This window comes from Otolemur garnettii, unplaced genomic scaffold (genome assembly GCF_000181295.1).
Source record: "Otolemur garnettii isolate 467f Iridium unplaced genomic scaffold, OtoGar3 scaffold00032, whole genome shotgun sequence".
Taxonomy (NCBI): domain Eukaryota; kingdom Metazoa; phylum Chordata; class Mammalia; order Primates; family Galagidae; genus Otolemur; species Otolemur garnettii.
The window spans coordinates 4,272,513-4,287,887 of NW_003852427.1; the positions used below are offsets into that span (position 1 = coordinate 4,272,513).

General features: G+C 52.8%; 1 protein-coding gene across 2 annotated transcripts in view; it reads right to left on the reverse strand.

Annotated features, from left to right (window-relative positions):
- Window positions 1–15,375, reverse strand: part of RAB6B (RAB6B, member RAS oncogene family) — a 70,121-nt gene continuing 54,746 nt past the window's right edge. The window contains exons 3-8 of one of the 2 annotated variants that reach the window (XM_003789404.2): window positions 13,172–13,225; window positions 12,889–12,994; window positions 11,356–11,467; window positions 10,112–10,205; window positions 6,753–6,819; window positions 1–363 (exon numbers count right to left, since the gene is read on the reverse strand). In XM_003789404.2, the coding sequence (XP_003789452.1) occupies window positions 299–363; window positions 6,753–6,819; window positions 10,112–10,205; window positions 11,356–11,467; window positions 12,889–12,994; window positions 13,172–13,225 (498 nt within the window). In that variant the 3' untranslated portion in view covers window positions 1–298. The remainder of the gene's footprint in view (window positions 364–6,752; window positions 6,820–10,111; window positions 10,206–11,355; window positions 11,468–12,888; window positions 12,995–13,171; window positions 13,226–15,375) is intronic. The other variant, XM_012804977.1, reaches the window with a different exon arrangement.

A 15,375-nucleotide genomic window follows, 5' to 3' on the forward strand; every position in this document is an offset into this window, starting at 1 on the left:
GCAAAAAGTTGTATACACATGATTTAAATTTTTTTTTAAATTTTAACAGTTTTTGGCAATCTTAATAAAGTACAATATATTACAACCAAACCAAAAAATAGTTGTTTAAGTAACAGCTGTTAAGAGTGACGTGATCCCTGATGCCCAGCCTCCCTCCCCATCCCACCCTACTCCTAGAGACAGAGAGAAAAGAAAAATCCTCCCATCTGGATAATCTCACTTTCCCCCCTTAGGAAGCTAACCAATAGGAAGCAACACAACAAGCAAGGAGTGTCGGAGGACGCCCAGGCGCCCTGCATTAGCAGGAACAGCCGCCCTCACTGGCCGGGGGCTCCTGGGGCTTGTCCAGCTTGATGTCAATCACTGCAGGTGACTGGCTAAGGAAGACACTCTGCAGAGAAGCTGCCACCTGCTCACATCCTGCACCCCTCAACTGCTGTTTTGTGTCTCTGCGAACACCCAGGGACTCAGCTCTTGGCTTGGCTGGGGCAGAAAGGGTTCCCACCCCTCCTCCTCTTCTGCTACTCGCTCACCCCATCCCCCAAGGTCTGTCCACCCAAAGTAAAGCCTGTCCTGGGATGTGAGATGACCATCTATCTATACAAAGGCCAGGGGGTCCCTTTCTCAGAAGCCTTCCCTGGTGACCAGTGCTCAAAAGCCAGCTCCCAGCTCTAGCCTCAGGCCCATGACCTGTCAGCCCCACCCAAAAGTGTGCTGGAGGGGAAGAGCCCACCCGCCCAGCATGAATGCTCACGTCTCAAAGCCCAGGGGTATGCAGGCCTTGCCCTGGCTGGCAGCTGGAACATTGACCCCTCACGCTGTAGTCATAGTGTGGCACCTGGATCCTGCAGATGGCCACTGTGAGAAGCCACATCCGTGGGGCCTAAGCACAGCGCCCTCTCCTGCCTTTTCCATTCGTGCCTCAGGGACTGTGGGGGCTGGAAAAGCACTTCCCAGAACCACCAAAGGAACAGGTTCACAGTGCATAGTGAGGCTGTCCCTCTGTGCTCCTCACCAGGCTCAAAAGCAAGGCTTTATTGAGATCTTCGACCTGGCTGGCATCAAGCCAGACTTTCTAATTAGAGCTGAGAACTAGGCTCTGTGCCACCTCACAGAATCACTCTTCCAGGCTTTGGTGCCCGCTGTGAGGCTGCACTGGGACAGGGGTGAGTGGGGTGGGGTGGTGCCAGAAGCCTGACTGTGAAACTTGTTGTTGCCATCCTAGGGATGTTTTTGTGGCTCCTATTTGAGGATGACAGCAAAGATGCTTTCAGCTTAAGTTCTATGAGAAACTGCATGTCTCTGCAAATTCACATTTTCCCTTCCTGCTTTGGCTGTGAGACCTAGAGCCTACTTTTTGAGCCACCTGTAAGAACAACATGGCTATGGCATGAATTCGGAGTATGACTTTATCTCTGACTTTTCCTTGCCTTTCCTACCTTTATTCTGTGTGTGTGTGTGTACACACATATATGTACAGCTTTATCCTATTTGTGTGTATATATACATATACTTTTCATACTGTGGCAGAGTATAAATAAATGGTAGATAATAAACAATTGCTATACTCCCAGCATTCTGGATGGCCAAGGGAGGAGGATCACATAAGGTCAGGAGTTTGAGACCAGTCTGAACAAGAGACCCCATCTCTACTTAAAAACAGAAAAAAAATCATGTGTTCACGGTGGTGTACACCTGCAGTCTGTTCCAGCTACCGGGGAGGCTGGGACAAGAGGATCCCAAGAGGCCAAGAGTTTGAGGTTGCTGTGAGCTATGATGACGCCGTTGTACTGCAGTTGGAGCTACAGAGCAAGACTCTGTCTCAAAAATAAAGGCAATTGCTTGCCTCCTGCTTCTCATTGCGGTCTACCCCTTGTCCTCTCTAGCCCCGTCAAACAAACCTATCTACTTCTCTACTCCCCTCTGTTTCTGGCAAACCCAACACCAAGAATGCTGTGCCATTTCTCTCTGCCAGCTGTGGTCTGTGGCCCACACTTGGCCTGGCAGCCCGGCCCCCTTCGGCACTGATGGCCCGGGTGCAGGCCTCACTGAGTTCTCCTGGTCTTCTCTGGGCTCTCCTCTGAGCCTACCCACCCCTGTCTCAGCACAGTGGCCTCCCATGGCTAGTTCTGGTGACAGTCACGTACACTCCGGCACAGAGACAAAGCTTCCACAGATTTCTCACTCTGGCACTCGAGTTGGCACCAGCTCATCCCTTCCTTTCATCTCACTCTGAGCCTCCACTGCAGCACCAGATTTTCCCCTTCTTCAGACACGTCCCATGCTTCCTTCTTTCCTTGGCTTATGTTATTCTTTCCTTCTAGAAAGGATGCCCCCTCCGCCACACCCAGCTCCTCGCTCCCTCCCTCTCACCACCTGTGGAAAGTGTCCTCATGCTTTAGTCCAGGGCTCAGCTTAGGGGCCTTTCTGCGAAGCCTTTCCAGGCGGTACTGAGCCACCCTCGGTCCCACTCAGCAATGAGCAAGTGCTGTAAATGTATTACCTCACTTCGACGTTAGACCCATCTTCCGGCTAGGAGGCTAAGGTGCCTGGGTGTAAACCCAAGGCTATCTGACTCCAGCGTTATGCTCTTAAATGACCCAGCTACTCTAAGTCCCTCTTGGACTGGCTTCTCAAACTCAAGACTACTGACATTTGGGGCTAATTCTCTGTTGTGGGAGCAGTCTTGTGCATGCAGGATGTTTAGAAGCATCCTTGCCTCTGCCCACTAGATGCCAGTAACACCTGTCCCGCTGCCCCAACTTATGACAACCAAAAGCATCTGAAGACATTGCCAAATGTCCCCTGTGGGGAGTGGGGTAATATCAGTGCGGGCTGAGAACCAGTGGTCTAGCAGGAAGCATGGCCACTGCTACAGCATTACATTCTGCTGGATACCCAGTCACCCAACTGCACGGCCACTGCTACAGCATTACACTCTGCCAGATACCGGTTACCCAACTGCCATTAAAAATATTTCGTGCCATTTTGAGTCAGAATACTTTTGCTCAATGCACAGTAGCACTCAAATGGGGAGTACTCTAATGTGTCAAAATTTCCTGCAAAGTTTGTTAAAAATATGTCTTTCAGAGCTCTACCTGAGTAGATCTGGGGATGGGCCCAGGATGTGGCATTCAAGGCCTCCCCACAAGCTGATGCTAGCGCATTCCTTAGCCTTGCTCACTGGGGCTCCGCCACCAGATTTTCCCCTTCTTTAAACGTGTCCTGTGCTTTCCTCCTGTCCTTTGCTCATGCTGTTCTTTCCTCCTAGAAATGATATTCCCTCCCCCACACCCAGGCTCCCTCCCTATCTCACCTGTGGGAGAGGCCCAACACACAGACACCTGGGATATCCATTCTAGTCATACTTCTAGAATAGCACTATCCAGAGACTTTTTTGCAATGACAGAAATAGTCTATGTTTGTACTTACCCAACCTGTAGCCACTAGCAACATGAGCAACTAAGCTCATGAAAGGATGCTAGTGTAAGTGGGGAAGTAAACTTTTAATTAACTCAAATCTTAACTAATTTAATTTTTTTTTTTGAGACAAAGTCTCACTTTGTCACCCTCAGTAGAGTGATATGGCATCATAGCTCACAACAAACTCAAACTCTTAGGCTTAAGTGATCCTCTTGACTCAGCCTCTCGAGTAGCTGGGATGACAGGCACCTACCACCAACACCCAGCTGTTTTTGGAGACGGGTTCTCTCTCTTGCTCAGGCTAGTCTTGAACCCATGAACTCAGGGCAATCTACCCGCCCTGGCCTCCCAGAGTGCTAGGATTACATGCCTGAGCCACTGTGCCCAGCCAGAACCTTAACTAATTTAAACCTAAATGCCCCATGTGGCTGTAGCATGAGAGAGCACAGGTCTAGATCTTCCCTGAGGAGCTTGCACACAACTCTCATTTAATGTTGCCTCCTCTGTAATGTCACATGCTGCTCAGGGGCTCCTTGCTCACTGGAAAGGGTGAGGAAGAATTACTGGACCCGTGTCTAAATAATATGCCAGAGGGGAAACTCACTGTGGAAGTCACCCCCAGGCTCCAGTGGCCTGCCATGTGCCTTTCAAGCATAAATGGCCACAGTGCACTGGCCTCTTTCCTCTGGCCGAGGGTGACCCGTCACAGACCATATTCTGTGCCTACTGTCTCTTCTCTCTGCTTCCCAGAACAGTGATGTGTGGGCCCAGATAGCTTGCTATCAATTAGCCCTCCACCACTGGGCATGCTCCCCTAGTCCGCACCTCTAAGTCACGTATGGCACAATCTTCTCAGCGCCTGGAGTGTCAACACATCCACAGCTCATAAGCATGTATGATGGCTGTAGGATCCTAACATCTGGATGTCTTTCCAGCTCTGAATTAGCCAGCAGGGAGGACTTGGGCACTCTCTATCTTGGCTGGGGTGTCACCCTCCCATCTTCTTGGAACCACTTCTTGAAATTTCCCTGTTAGTGTGGAGTTAATTTGCATATCCAGCCCTGTGGGAGTCAGGCCCAGTGCAGGAATGCATACTGGTTTGTGCAGAGTGGAAGGGCGAGAGGCCTGTGGCTCTACTATTTTGTGGACCTCTAGTCCCCTTTAGTTGAAACAGCAGAAGACTAGTATGTGTGTGGTCCTGCTAGGTGAAGGCGTTGGCCAGAGCAGCCCTGAAGGATGCCTCCTGTCCTGGGTATGAAGAGCAGGTACTGCAGCCCCTCTCTGGACCTGGGAGCAGTATGTGGGGCCCCAAGCCACACAGACACCAAATCCTGAGTGGCGTGGGCGAGGACAAGTGTGAACGTTTCATACCTCACGATGTAGCAGCACTTCTGTGTGAAAGCTCTTATGTTGAACACGATTCTGAACATGCCCACTGAGTACACATCTTCAAAACGTCCTGATCTGAACCTTTAGTGAGCAGAAATGCCCGCCCACTGCCCTGGCTAAGGAGGGGTGGCAGCTGCTGCTCCTGTCCCCCTGGGCTCTCTGGGGCTGCTCCTCATCCACCTTGCAGGAGGCCCAGTGAGCCGGCTCCCAGGCACAGTGAGATGGGGGGTGCGTTTGGCCAGATGAAGGGACCTCATAGCTGGAGAAAGAGACACGGACCACACAGCTTGTGCAGTCTACCTGTTATCTGCCCTGTATTCTCTCTTCCAAGGGACTGTGTGAGATGCTAGGCACACCAGAATGACATGTCAGCTGCCACCCTGGGCTCAGAGCCCAGGCCGACTGACTGCGGAGCCCCCATAGTGGGACTCTGGGAGAAAGTAAGTGAATGGTCACCACTCACCCTGGCCGGTTTGCAGTCCTTCTTGCTGGGAGACGCAGCAGGGCTCACCCGCATCTGTCTGTCCTCTCTCCTGGTCCTGCTCTTATCTTTGCCCTACAGGTGCTCCTGGTCCCTCAGAGGAGCCCCATGGGAGGTGTGACACCATGAGGGCCTGGCCCTCTCTTGAGGCCTGGAGCCTGGCTCCACTACCAAGAACTGTGGGGCACTCTGGACAAGCCTCCCAGCTTCAGTTTCCTTATCTGTAATCAGTCTTGTCACTGACCAGTCAGGGGACACTTCTCAGACCTACTCTGCCGGGAGACTGTTCATCTTCTGCGGACACACAGACCATGGGACTTCTAGGACACCGACTCCTTGGTAGGCCTTCCTGGTCCCCCCCAGAGGGTCTCAGTGTGCTCTAAGAGCTCCCTGACGAAGGCGGAGGGGCCCAACTTGACTCACAAACTGTTCTCAGGCTTCCCCTGCTGCAGCCTTGAGACTCCCATCGCCCAGCCTGATGCTGCCCCTCAACCCAGCTGTAGGCGGCCCTGGCAGAGGGGGAGGGACGGACATAGCAGCAGTGTCACAGCCTCTGTGGCTTCAGACATTAATTATTCATTTTGCTTCGAGCCTCACCAGCTCTTCGACCTCTCCAAGGCCCTTCTCTGATCTATCATGGTGTCTCCCTCAGAGAGGGGGTCAGCGGAGGGTGCTGGGAAGGTCCTCTGTAGGTACACACCCTATTCTGAAGGATCCAGGCCGGAGTGTGAGTGCCCAGTCTCTGGTGGCTTACCTGGGTGGGGGCATCAGACCAGGTGAGGGGACACCAGCCTATCGGCAATGCCTTTACCTTCCTGCCAGCACAGTTCTCATCTGGCCCCAGTGTACACTCTTAGAGGGACAATGACTCAAAATGGAATAGGGCTGGACGTGAGGGACACAATCCCAGGTATGACTCCTAACCCTGTAACTTATATGCTGTGTGACTCTGGGAAAACTGGACCACCTCTCTGATGCCAATTTCAATGTCTAGGTGTTACCTCAGGTTTGGGTGGTCCAGGTGATGCTGTGTAACTACGCCATAGAGCACTGGGGGCCTCAGGGGCCAGCTGGGGCTGGGCACAGGAAGCCGGTGGAACAGGGCAGGAGGCATGTGCTGGGCGCTCGCTCATGTAGATGACTGAAACTGGCTGAACTCACATGCCCGGGGCAGGGAGCCTTCCCTGCACTGGAGACTCACTTGTATTCATGAACTACACATGGACGCTCACTGTAGAGGTGGGCAGGGTCACTCTGCATGCACCCCTTTGGTGTCCCCATGCTAGAAGCAGCACAGAGGGCCACAGCCAGACAAGGACTTGACGGCCACAGAGCTCAGCCTTGCCCTGTAAGGAGTCAGAGAAGGTGGGGCTGGAGGCCATTCAAGCGCTCACCCGCTATACTAAGTAGGTAAGTGGCTTCTCCTCTATATCTTTCACATGTCAGAGGAAAAGGATACTCCCTTCTTTGCTTTTCTCCTGGACATTCTCCATTCCAGGCAGAGCCGATGCCACACGTCGAAAAAGCTGGAGAGATGAGCAGATGCAGTGTGAGCTCCACCCTGGACTCCCCCTCTCTCCTTCTCCTGACCTGGGGCTTCATTCTCCTGCCTGCTGCCCGCCGTGCTCTCTCCCTAACCCCTCTCCATGCCGCTCACAATAGCCCTGGCAGGTCTCAGTATGTTTTGTGGAAGGAAGGAGGAAAGCTGGGACCTCTCACCCACGCAGGCTGCCTACAGGTCACCAAGCTGAGCGTGCAGGGTCCTCTTCTGGTGCAGAAATGATCTGAGCCCCTGCAGTCCCAGGGGAACTGACTTTCAACCTGCCCTTGAGGACATGGCCAGCCTCAGGGATGTTCTTCAAGTCTATTGGCTGGACACTGGGAGCCTGGGTTGCACAGTCACAGTGGAGGGCTCCTCTGAGAGCATGGGGAACAGGGGAGTGAGATTGTGAGTCTGTTCAGATGCATGTGTAGCGTGCGATGTGTGTATTTGGTGCAGGGGTATGTGTGTGGTATATGTGGTGTGTATATGTGGTATATGTGGTGTGGTCTGTATGTGTGTAGAATGTGTGTGTGTTGTAAGTGGCATGTAAGCATAATGTGTGTGTGTTACGTGTGGATGTGAATGTGTGGTGTCTGTGTTTGTGTAATATGTAAAGTATGGTGTGTGTATGCATACATGTGGGCTTTCTGTGTGTGTCTGTTTAGTATAGATGTCTGTGTGTGTGTGTCTATGTGTGTGTGTGTGTGTGTGTTGGGACAGAGGTAGGTGGTGGGGAGCAGGGATAAGTGATAGATGGGATGATGGCAGAGGTGGAATCTTGGAGGTAACAGGAGGCTCTGAACTTCTCTGGTCTGAATGCTGGTATCCCCCCAAAATTCATTACTTGAAACCTAATCCCTAATACAACAGTATTAAGAGGTAGGGGCTTCAGGAGGAGACTGGGTCACAATGGTAGGGCCCTCAGGAATGGGACCGTGCCCTTGTAAGAGGCCTAAGAGAGCTTATTTGCCTCCTACCATGTGAGGGTGGGGAGAGAGGCACCTCTGAAGAACGGGGCCCTCACCATACACTGAATCTGCTGGTGCCTTGTTCTCCTTGTTCTCTTGAATCTGCTGACTCCCAGTTTCCAGCACCGGGAGCGACAAATGCCTGCTGTTTACAGGTTTCCCATCTATGGTGATCTGTCACAGCGGCCTGAACAGACTCATACAGGAACCCTCCCCATTCTCGCACAAATGCCAACTGCAGGAACCCAGTGGACTCTGGACTTATACCCTTCACTGCCGCAGCTCTCTGAGGACAGAGTAAGTCTTATCCATGGCTCACCCCAGAGCCCAGCCCTATCCAGGCTTCCAGCGGTGACAGGGCTAAAGCAGCACGGGGAAGTTGCTATGGCCTGGCAGGGTGTGGGATCCTCATGGGTGGGCAGAAGTGGGTGAGGGTGTGGAGGGTCCAAGTCTTCCCTCCTGAGCTTTTCCTCATGGCCCTGCCCCAGGTGGCCTTGGTCTGCCTGTCTGACTGGCAGAAGAGTCACGGCAGCTGCTAAGGGCCACACTGCCAGTTAGAAGGATGCTCCTGGGGTCAGGTGTGAGTCTTTGTGTGCAGACACAATCACAACTAAGAGTTTAGGACTCGATACTGCACAAAGACTCTTCCTCTGAATGATGGAGGGTTTGAATTGAACGATTAACTCCTGCTCAAACCAATGCCTGGGTTTCAGAACATTCTGGAAAGGGGCAGCAGTGTATGGCTGACCCCGACCACTGGGTGCTGCCCTCTGCTCCCCCACTTCCCAGGACTTTCCATCACGGTCCCCAGAGAGCAGTGGCCCAGTTTCTCCTGCATGCCTCCAGGGAGCACGGGAGGATCATAGCAGCTTCATCCTCACACCAGAGGGAGCTGGAGAGGGGCTGGGGTGCAGGGAGCCAGGCCCAGGCACTCCATTTGGGGTGGGATGGAGCACTAAGTCCTGGAACTCTCAGGCCTCCTTATGTCACTGCAGTGTCCCTCCCACTGTGTCTCCCCACTGCTCTGCCACTTCACCTTTCCCACTGCCACCAGCACTGTCTGCCTGGGGCAAACCATCCCAGAACCCAGAAGGCCGGCAGCTGCATAGGCAGCTTGTTAAGTGGTCCCCACAACTCTGGGGTGGCAGGGCAGTAGCAGCCCCCAAGCCAAGTCACACTCCCCCCTATATGTCTCCTCCCCATGCCCTGGGCACCCTGTAGCCACACCTTTGCTTACTGTCACCCCTGCCTGGAATACCCTCCCTCCACACCACCTCAAGTCCTCCTTATCCTGATGGCAGCAGTTCCCAACCTTTTCATGAGGTAGGGACCCCTCTGGCAATCTGGTGAGGACTATGGACTCCTGTGATGTGTGTAAAATCCATGTGTGTAAACTCCTGTGATGTGTGTAAAAGAAACCATTTAGTACTGAAATAAATTTCTCCAATATCTAAAGAGACAAATGTGTGACACAGTAACATCTGGGCTTCCTTATGGACATGTTAAACAGAAAGAACTAGCAGTAGCTCTAATGACTACTGTGGGACTGAAGTAGCAGTGTGTGGAAAGCTCAAGACACCTGCAGTGCTGCACGGTGATAAGAGCGCGTCTGTGCTTGCTGGTGGGAAGCCACAGGTGTGGCTGCTGCTACTGAGCAGTGAAGGGATGCTACAGACAGGTGAGTGGTTAATGAAGAAAACGGGGTAATGTTTCCCAGTAGGTCCACTGACCTGCTGAATCCCATCCCTGAACTAAGTGGGGTTTATGGAGCCGGGAAAGCAGCCCTGCTCCGAGGCTCAGTCCTCATTCCACCTCCTCGCCCTCCCATGAGCTCTAAACACACCAGTGGGCTCTTTTCTCCAAGCCTGAGTTGCTCACCCATGGCCCTGAGCACTTGCCAGGTACAGTGCTGATCAGATTGAATTTCCCACAACCCTCATCTGAAGTACAGTAAGATGCTGCTTTATTTCAGCCTCCTAGAACCGTAATTCTCAACCTTCCTAATGCTGCAGCCCTTTAATACAGTTCCTGTGGGTTGTGACCCACAGGTGAGAACCACTGCCCTAGAAGCTGGTGGCTGGGCACTCTGCCAGTCTGCTCGGTGGCTGCGACAGGTCGCTGCTATGATGGCTAGTGACTGACATTCTCCAGACGCCCGGTGGGGAGCACTCCCTCTGCCCTACATGTCTCCCCAGCTCTGGAAGTTAGCCAGCTCCCCACTGGGTGGGTTTACCAGTACTTTGGCTGGCTGCCCCAACTCAGCCCCTCAGGAGTCTAGCGTGGGACCAGCACCAGGTGTGTCCTCACCTGCTTCACGTTGTAGCCGGTCTTCGCACTGGTCTCGATGAACATGACACTCAGTTCTTTGGCACGCTGCTCCCCTTCCTCGATGGTTATCTGCCTGGAGATGGGGAAGAGGGAAAATCACTCCTGCAAGAGGCAGCCCCTGGCAGAGGTGGAGGGAGGAACCTGAGATGAGGGCCTTAGCTGGCAGTACAGAAGGAGCCAGGCCCTTGGTCAGCCCTGAAGACAGGCTCTGCTCTCAGGGGTCCCTCCCAGTGTGCCAACCACAGTCTCTAGGAATAAGGGCTCCAGGGCACAGCAGGATACTCGCCCCTTTCCCTGCTCTTCCACAGAGCCCCTCAGCTTTGGAGCGGGCCCTGGGTCAGGCCTGGGGTGGGGCTGTCCCATACCTGCCAACACCACAGCAGCCTTCATTTGTAAAGAGCTTTGAGCCATGAGGGGCCTCTCTGGGTGGTATCACTCCCATTTTCCAAAGGAGAATATGAAGATTAAAAGTAATTCCCCCAAGGCAACAGTGCTACTCAGCAAAGGAGCTGGAATTTAGGCCCAGTTTTCCTTACTTCGAGGATAGGACTCTGGTAAAGCAGGTTCTAATTCAGATTATTTCTGAGATGGTCAGGGGACGATGCAAGAAGGCCACACTGCTTCCTGGAGTCCATGACCTATTGCTTGATCTGCCCAAGTCAGGGTCAAATGCATGTAAATGGTGCCCAAGTCAGCCCTGGGCACTAGAGGGCAGCCGTGGAGAGGCTTCTTCATGCCAGACACAGCCACAAACCAGGCTGAGCGGGCAGGGGATGCTCTTTGTGGTCTGCACACTCACACCTAGGGCCCAGGGCATTCACATCACTGGGCAGGCACTTCACAGGGGCAGAGATACAAGGTACAGTAGAAGTTACTGGGGCCCAGGCGACTGCTGTGTCTGCGGCTGTGCTGTGGCCATGGCAGGGCCCCAAGCCACCCAGTGCTGTGCCAGGTCAGGAACACTAGAACTCCATGAAGATGGCATGTGGAGCTGCCCCTGCCCTGCCCGGCAGTGGAAGACAGGGCTTCAAAGATGAGATGCCCGTGGTTGGAGGGGGGGTCTACCATGTACTTCCAAAGCTCTTGGTGTCAAGGGGCCTTTCCTGGATGCACTGGGACAGGTCAGAAGCACAGGCAACCATCCATGTACCCCAGAAGTCCCTGTCCAAGCAGTCAGAGAGGAAAGCAGGGTGGGCCCCTGTACCTCTGCCCCTCCCACTTACCGCTTGTCAGCCAGGTCTGTCTTGTTGCCCACCAGCATGATGATAACGTCACTGCCTCTCTCTGTCCTGACATCATCAATCCATTTAGAGGTCTGCTGGAAAGAGTTGAGATCTGGAGGCAGAAAGTGGGGATGGACTGGGGTGAGGGCTGGTCCCAGCAGAAGTGCAGGAAGGCTTGAGCCAGGCAAGCATGTGCCCTCAGACACCAGGGAGAGATGCAGGCACAGTCCACAAGGCCAACAGGCAGGGGCCACCCACAAGGAGCCAGACCCTGCCCTGCAGCCCAGGAGAGCCCCCCGTACCACTCAGCCAACCTCTGAGGGAGAGGAGTGACCCATCTGGAAGGTTGCTATGTCACAACACAGAAGAGTGGCTTTGGGGCCTGCCTGGGAGCCAGACCTGCCTGGGGCCCAGAGCAGAGTGAGAAGTGAGTGCACTGGGCTTTGGTGAGCTTGGAAGCAGGGTGGGGGTGGGGATGAGGATGGGGGAGAACACAGTGGCCTCAAGGGAGGAGGGGCCCAACAGAGTGGCCTTCCTACAAGGGGAGCTCAGGGCAGCCTGGGAGAGGCCAGAGGGTTCCAAGAGAGCCCTTAGGCTCTGCAAGTGAGAGAAGGGAAGGGGGGCCCTGGGACTAGAGTCAGGGGAACCAGGAACATTAAAGAATCCAGGAGAGGCAAAGCCATTTCTGGGCAGCCTCACCTCCCTCAGAAGGCAGGTCTTGTAGAGAGGAGCAGCGGCAAGGTGATGTCACCACTCAGCAGTGGGCACACCCAGCACAGGGAAGGCAGCCTGCCCTGAGAAGCCTCAGTTTCCCTTCTGATGGGTATCAGGCTGTGTAAGCCCAGCTCCCACATGCACTCAGGTGTGGACGGAGCCTGTGGTCAGGGAGGGCATGGACACAAGGGGCGGGAAAAGCCAGGGAAGCAGGCTGAGCTGGGGCAGACATGCTTCCCATGTGACTTCAGGCCTCTGAACTGCACCCAGGGTGTCTGGTCACCTTACAGGTGATCATAGCCCAAGGCCCCAGAAACCCCATAAGCTGTATAGTCCTGTTAAGAACACTACTTTGTCCAGAAAAGCCCCACTGTGTGAGAAGGGCTGCCAGACCCCCTAAGCCTCCCTCCGTGAGGGCCCTGAACAGCTGCCAGGTCATGTTGGCCTAGGGACCAGTGTCCTCTCCCATGGTGGCACACACACATAGAAGTTGCTCTGTGGGATTCTTTCTGGCAGCCAAGGCGTGGGAGGGTGCAGAGGGGCTACAGCAGGCCCAACTTTGTGAGCATCTGTTCCCCTCTACACCAGCCCCTGCTCTGAGCAGGACCAACCCTGCCCTGTATACCTCTGACCAACGCAGGATGGAGAGGGACAGCAGAAAACACACTAGTGTTCAGAGGCAACTCACCAACCACACCCCCAGTACCTGCCTTTTTTGCATTCAGGGGACAATCACACACAGGTGTGCACACATGCATATACACCCAGGCCCTGGAGCCCCTGCAGGCCACCTTCCCTCAGGCATGGACCCTCACTCACTTGTGATGTCGTACACCACCACAGCCACCGTGGAGTCCCGGATGTAGCTGGGGATCAGGCTGCGGAATCTCTCCTGGCCGGCTGTGTCCCAGAGCTGCAGTCGCACCTGTTGTTCGGAGGGCAAGGCAGAATGCAGAGAGGTCAATCAGTGGGGCAGAGAGGTCAGTGAGGTCCTATGGGGAGGGCAGGCTTTGCAGGGACTCTCCATGGTGTCCAGCTAAGGATCCCAGGGGATAAGCCCAAAGTAGACCCTGTCCTACCAATTCTGAAATTGGGTGCTCACCGTACGGTCCTCCAAGTACATGGTTTTTGACAAGAAGTCAATCCCAATGGTTGCCTGTTAGAGAAAAGCATATAATGGTCACAAATGAAATGTCTTATGCAGAGGGCAAAAGCCCGGTGACCCCAGGCAGTGGTGTAACCTGCAAGTAGGGGGCTCCCATGTCAGGTCTAGTGTGGCCCTCTCTGTCCTCCCCACCCTCTGCCCACATCTCAGGAACCTCTCAGAGGACAGAGCATGAGCTAAGGGCAGATGAGGGTAGCTTTCTCAGGCAAGGCACTCTTTGGAGAGGAAAGTGCTTTGGGAGCAGGTTAGAGCACAGTGGTGAGGAGGCATCCCCAGGAACAAGGCCACTGTAGTCAGTGACCACTTCCTAGCCTCGTTCCACTTACAAACCCCCCCCCCCATGACTCCCAAAGCCTCTCTCCCTTCCTCCCTAGGAGCACAGGCCCAGGGAGGAAGAAGTGGGGCATTCAGCAGCATGGCTTCCCTCAGGCGGGGGCACCAGAGACTACCCAGAGAAGACTGTTTCCCCAGGCCAACATATTGGGAGCCAACTGTCACTAGCCCCCCTGCCACACCTGTGCCTCTTCTGTCCTAGCACCAGGGAGAAGCAGCCAGGTTTGAGGCCAGAGGCCTGGACTTGCCACTCACTAGCTGTGTGGCCTTGGGCAGGGCACTCAACCTCTCTGGGCCTCATCAGCACTCAGTGCCTATGAGTAAAAGCTAAGATGTTCTTGGTATGAAACAGAATGTTTCAATGCTAGGTAACTACCAATAACAAAGACTTGGACACAGCCCGAGTGTCCACAGGACTGGTTGAGTACAGTGTCGTATGTCCATGTGATTAGAATCCTTGGCAGCCATATCATACTCTTAAAAAACATTTAAGGATTTGAGGAAATGATCACTGAGAGGAAAAAAAAGCAGGTTATAAAATATCATGTGTTGTGTGATCCCAATTTGATAAGCTGAAGTAGATATACCACATATAAGTATTTTTCATAATTTATTGGACACTCAAATAAAGGTAATATGCTAAAGCACTAAGAGCACCACGTGCTGAACTGTAACACGGGTAAGTTTTTGCTTCCGGCATTTGTAGTTTTCTCTATTTTCTACAATGAACATATACTCGTTCTGCTATTAGAAAAAAAATCTTTAGAAACAAAAACAAAATGAAATGAAGCGAGAAAAAAAATCTTTAGAAACAAAAACAAAAACAAAATGAAGCGAGCTTAATTGCATAGAAAAATGCAGTGACTTCTAACTATGAAACATACAACCCAGGGAAGCCCAGGAAAATGGAAAAGTTTCATGTCCCCAGAGCCCCAGGTTGATGTCAAGGGTGTACACAATGTGGATGAAGGCGTGCATGTCTGCAGTCACACACAGCTCATTCCACCAGGCCTGCTCTAACGCAAAGGCATAAAGTGTCACTTTATACCATGATACATTCAGGTCTAGAACTTGGGCACCAGGCAAAAAATTCCTTAGACAAAACCCAATCAATCTCTTATTTTGGAGATGACAGAACAGATGACGGGAGTTAAAGGACATGCCTCATGTGACTTCACTCTTCAGTGGCAGAGTTGGGAAGATCAGTGCTACAACCTTGGCAGCACTTGGGAAGATCTGGATAGTGTCCTGCCTAGTGTAGTTAGCCCAGCAGCACTGCACTGCTCACACCCAGACTGTTGTGTGAGAGAGAATTAAACAGCTATTTTGTTTAAGCCATTATTATGTTGGGTTTCTGTTAACACAGCCTAACTGTATCCTAACAGAGCTAAGAACCATGGAGAAATGGATCCCTCAAAGGTAGACACACAGACAGTGAGGGCGATACTGTTAGTGATAACTAACAACGACAGCCTCGTTTCACCTGAGCACAAGGCTTCCATGAAGGGCAGAAAAGTCACCAGGGGACACAACAAGGAATTGTGCCATTTGGATCAAGACCTGGCAAAGCTCAACCCAGGGGCCTCCATAATCATCAACACCATTTACTGAACATCCACATACCTTATCTCCATTAAACCGCACAACAGATGGACCAAAGAGGTCATGATGAGGAAACTAAGGCTGAATGAAACCAATTTTCTCTCTCTCCAGATCTTTCTTTATTCCTGTTTTCAAGCTTCCATATCAGAGAAACCTTTGGTCCTTAACCTTCCATTCTTTTTTTTTTTTTTTTTTTTTTTTTTTGC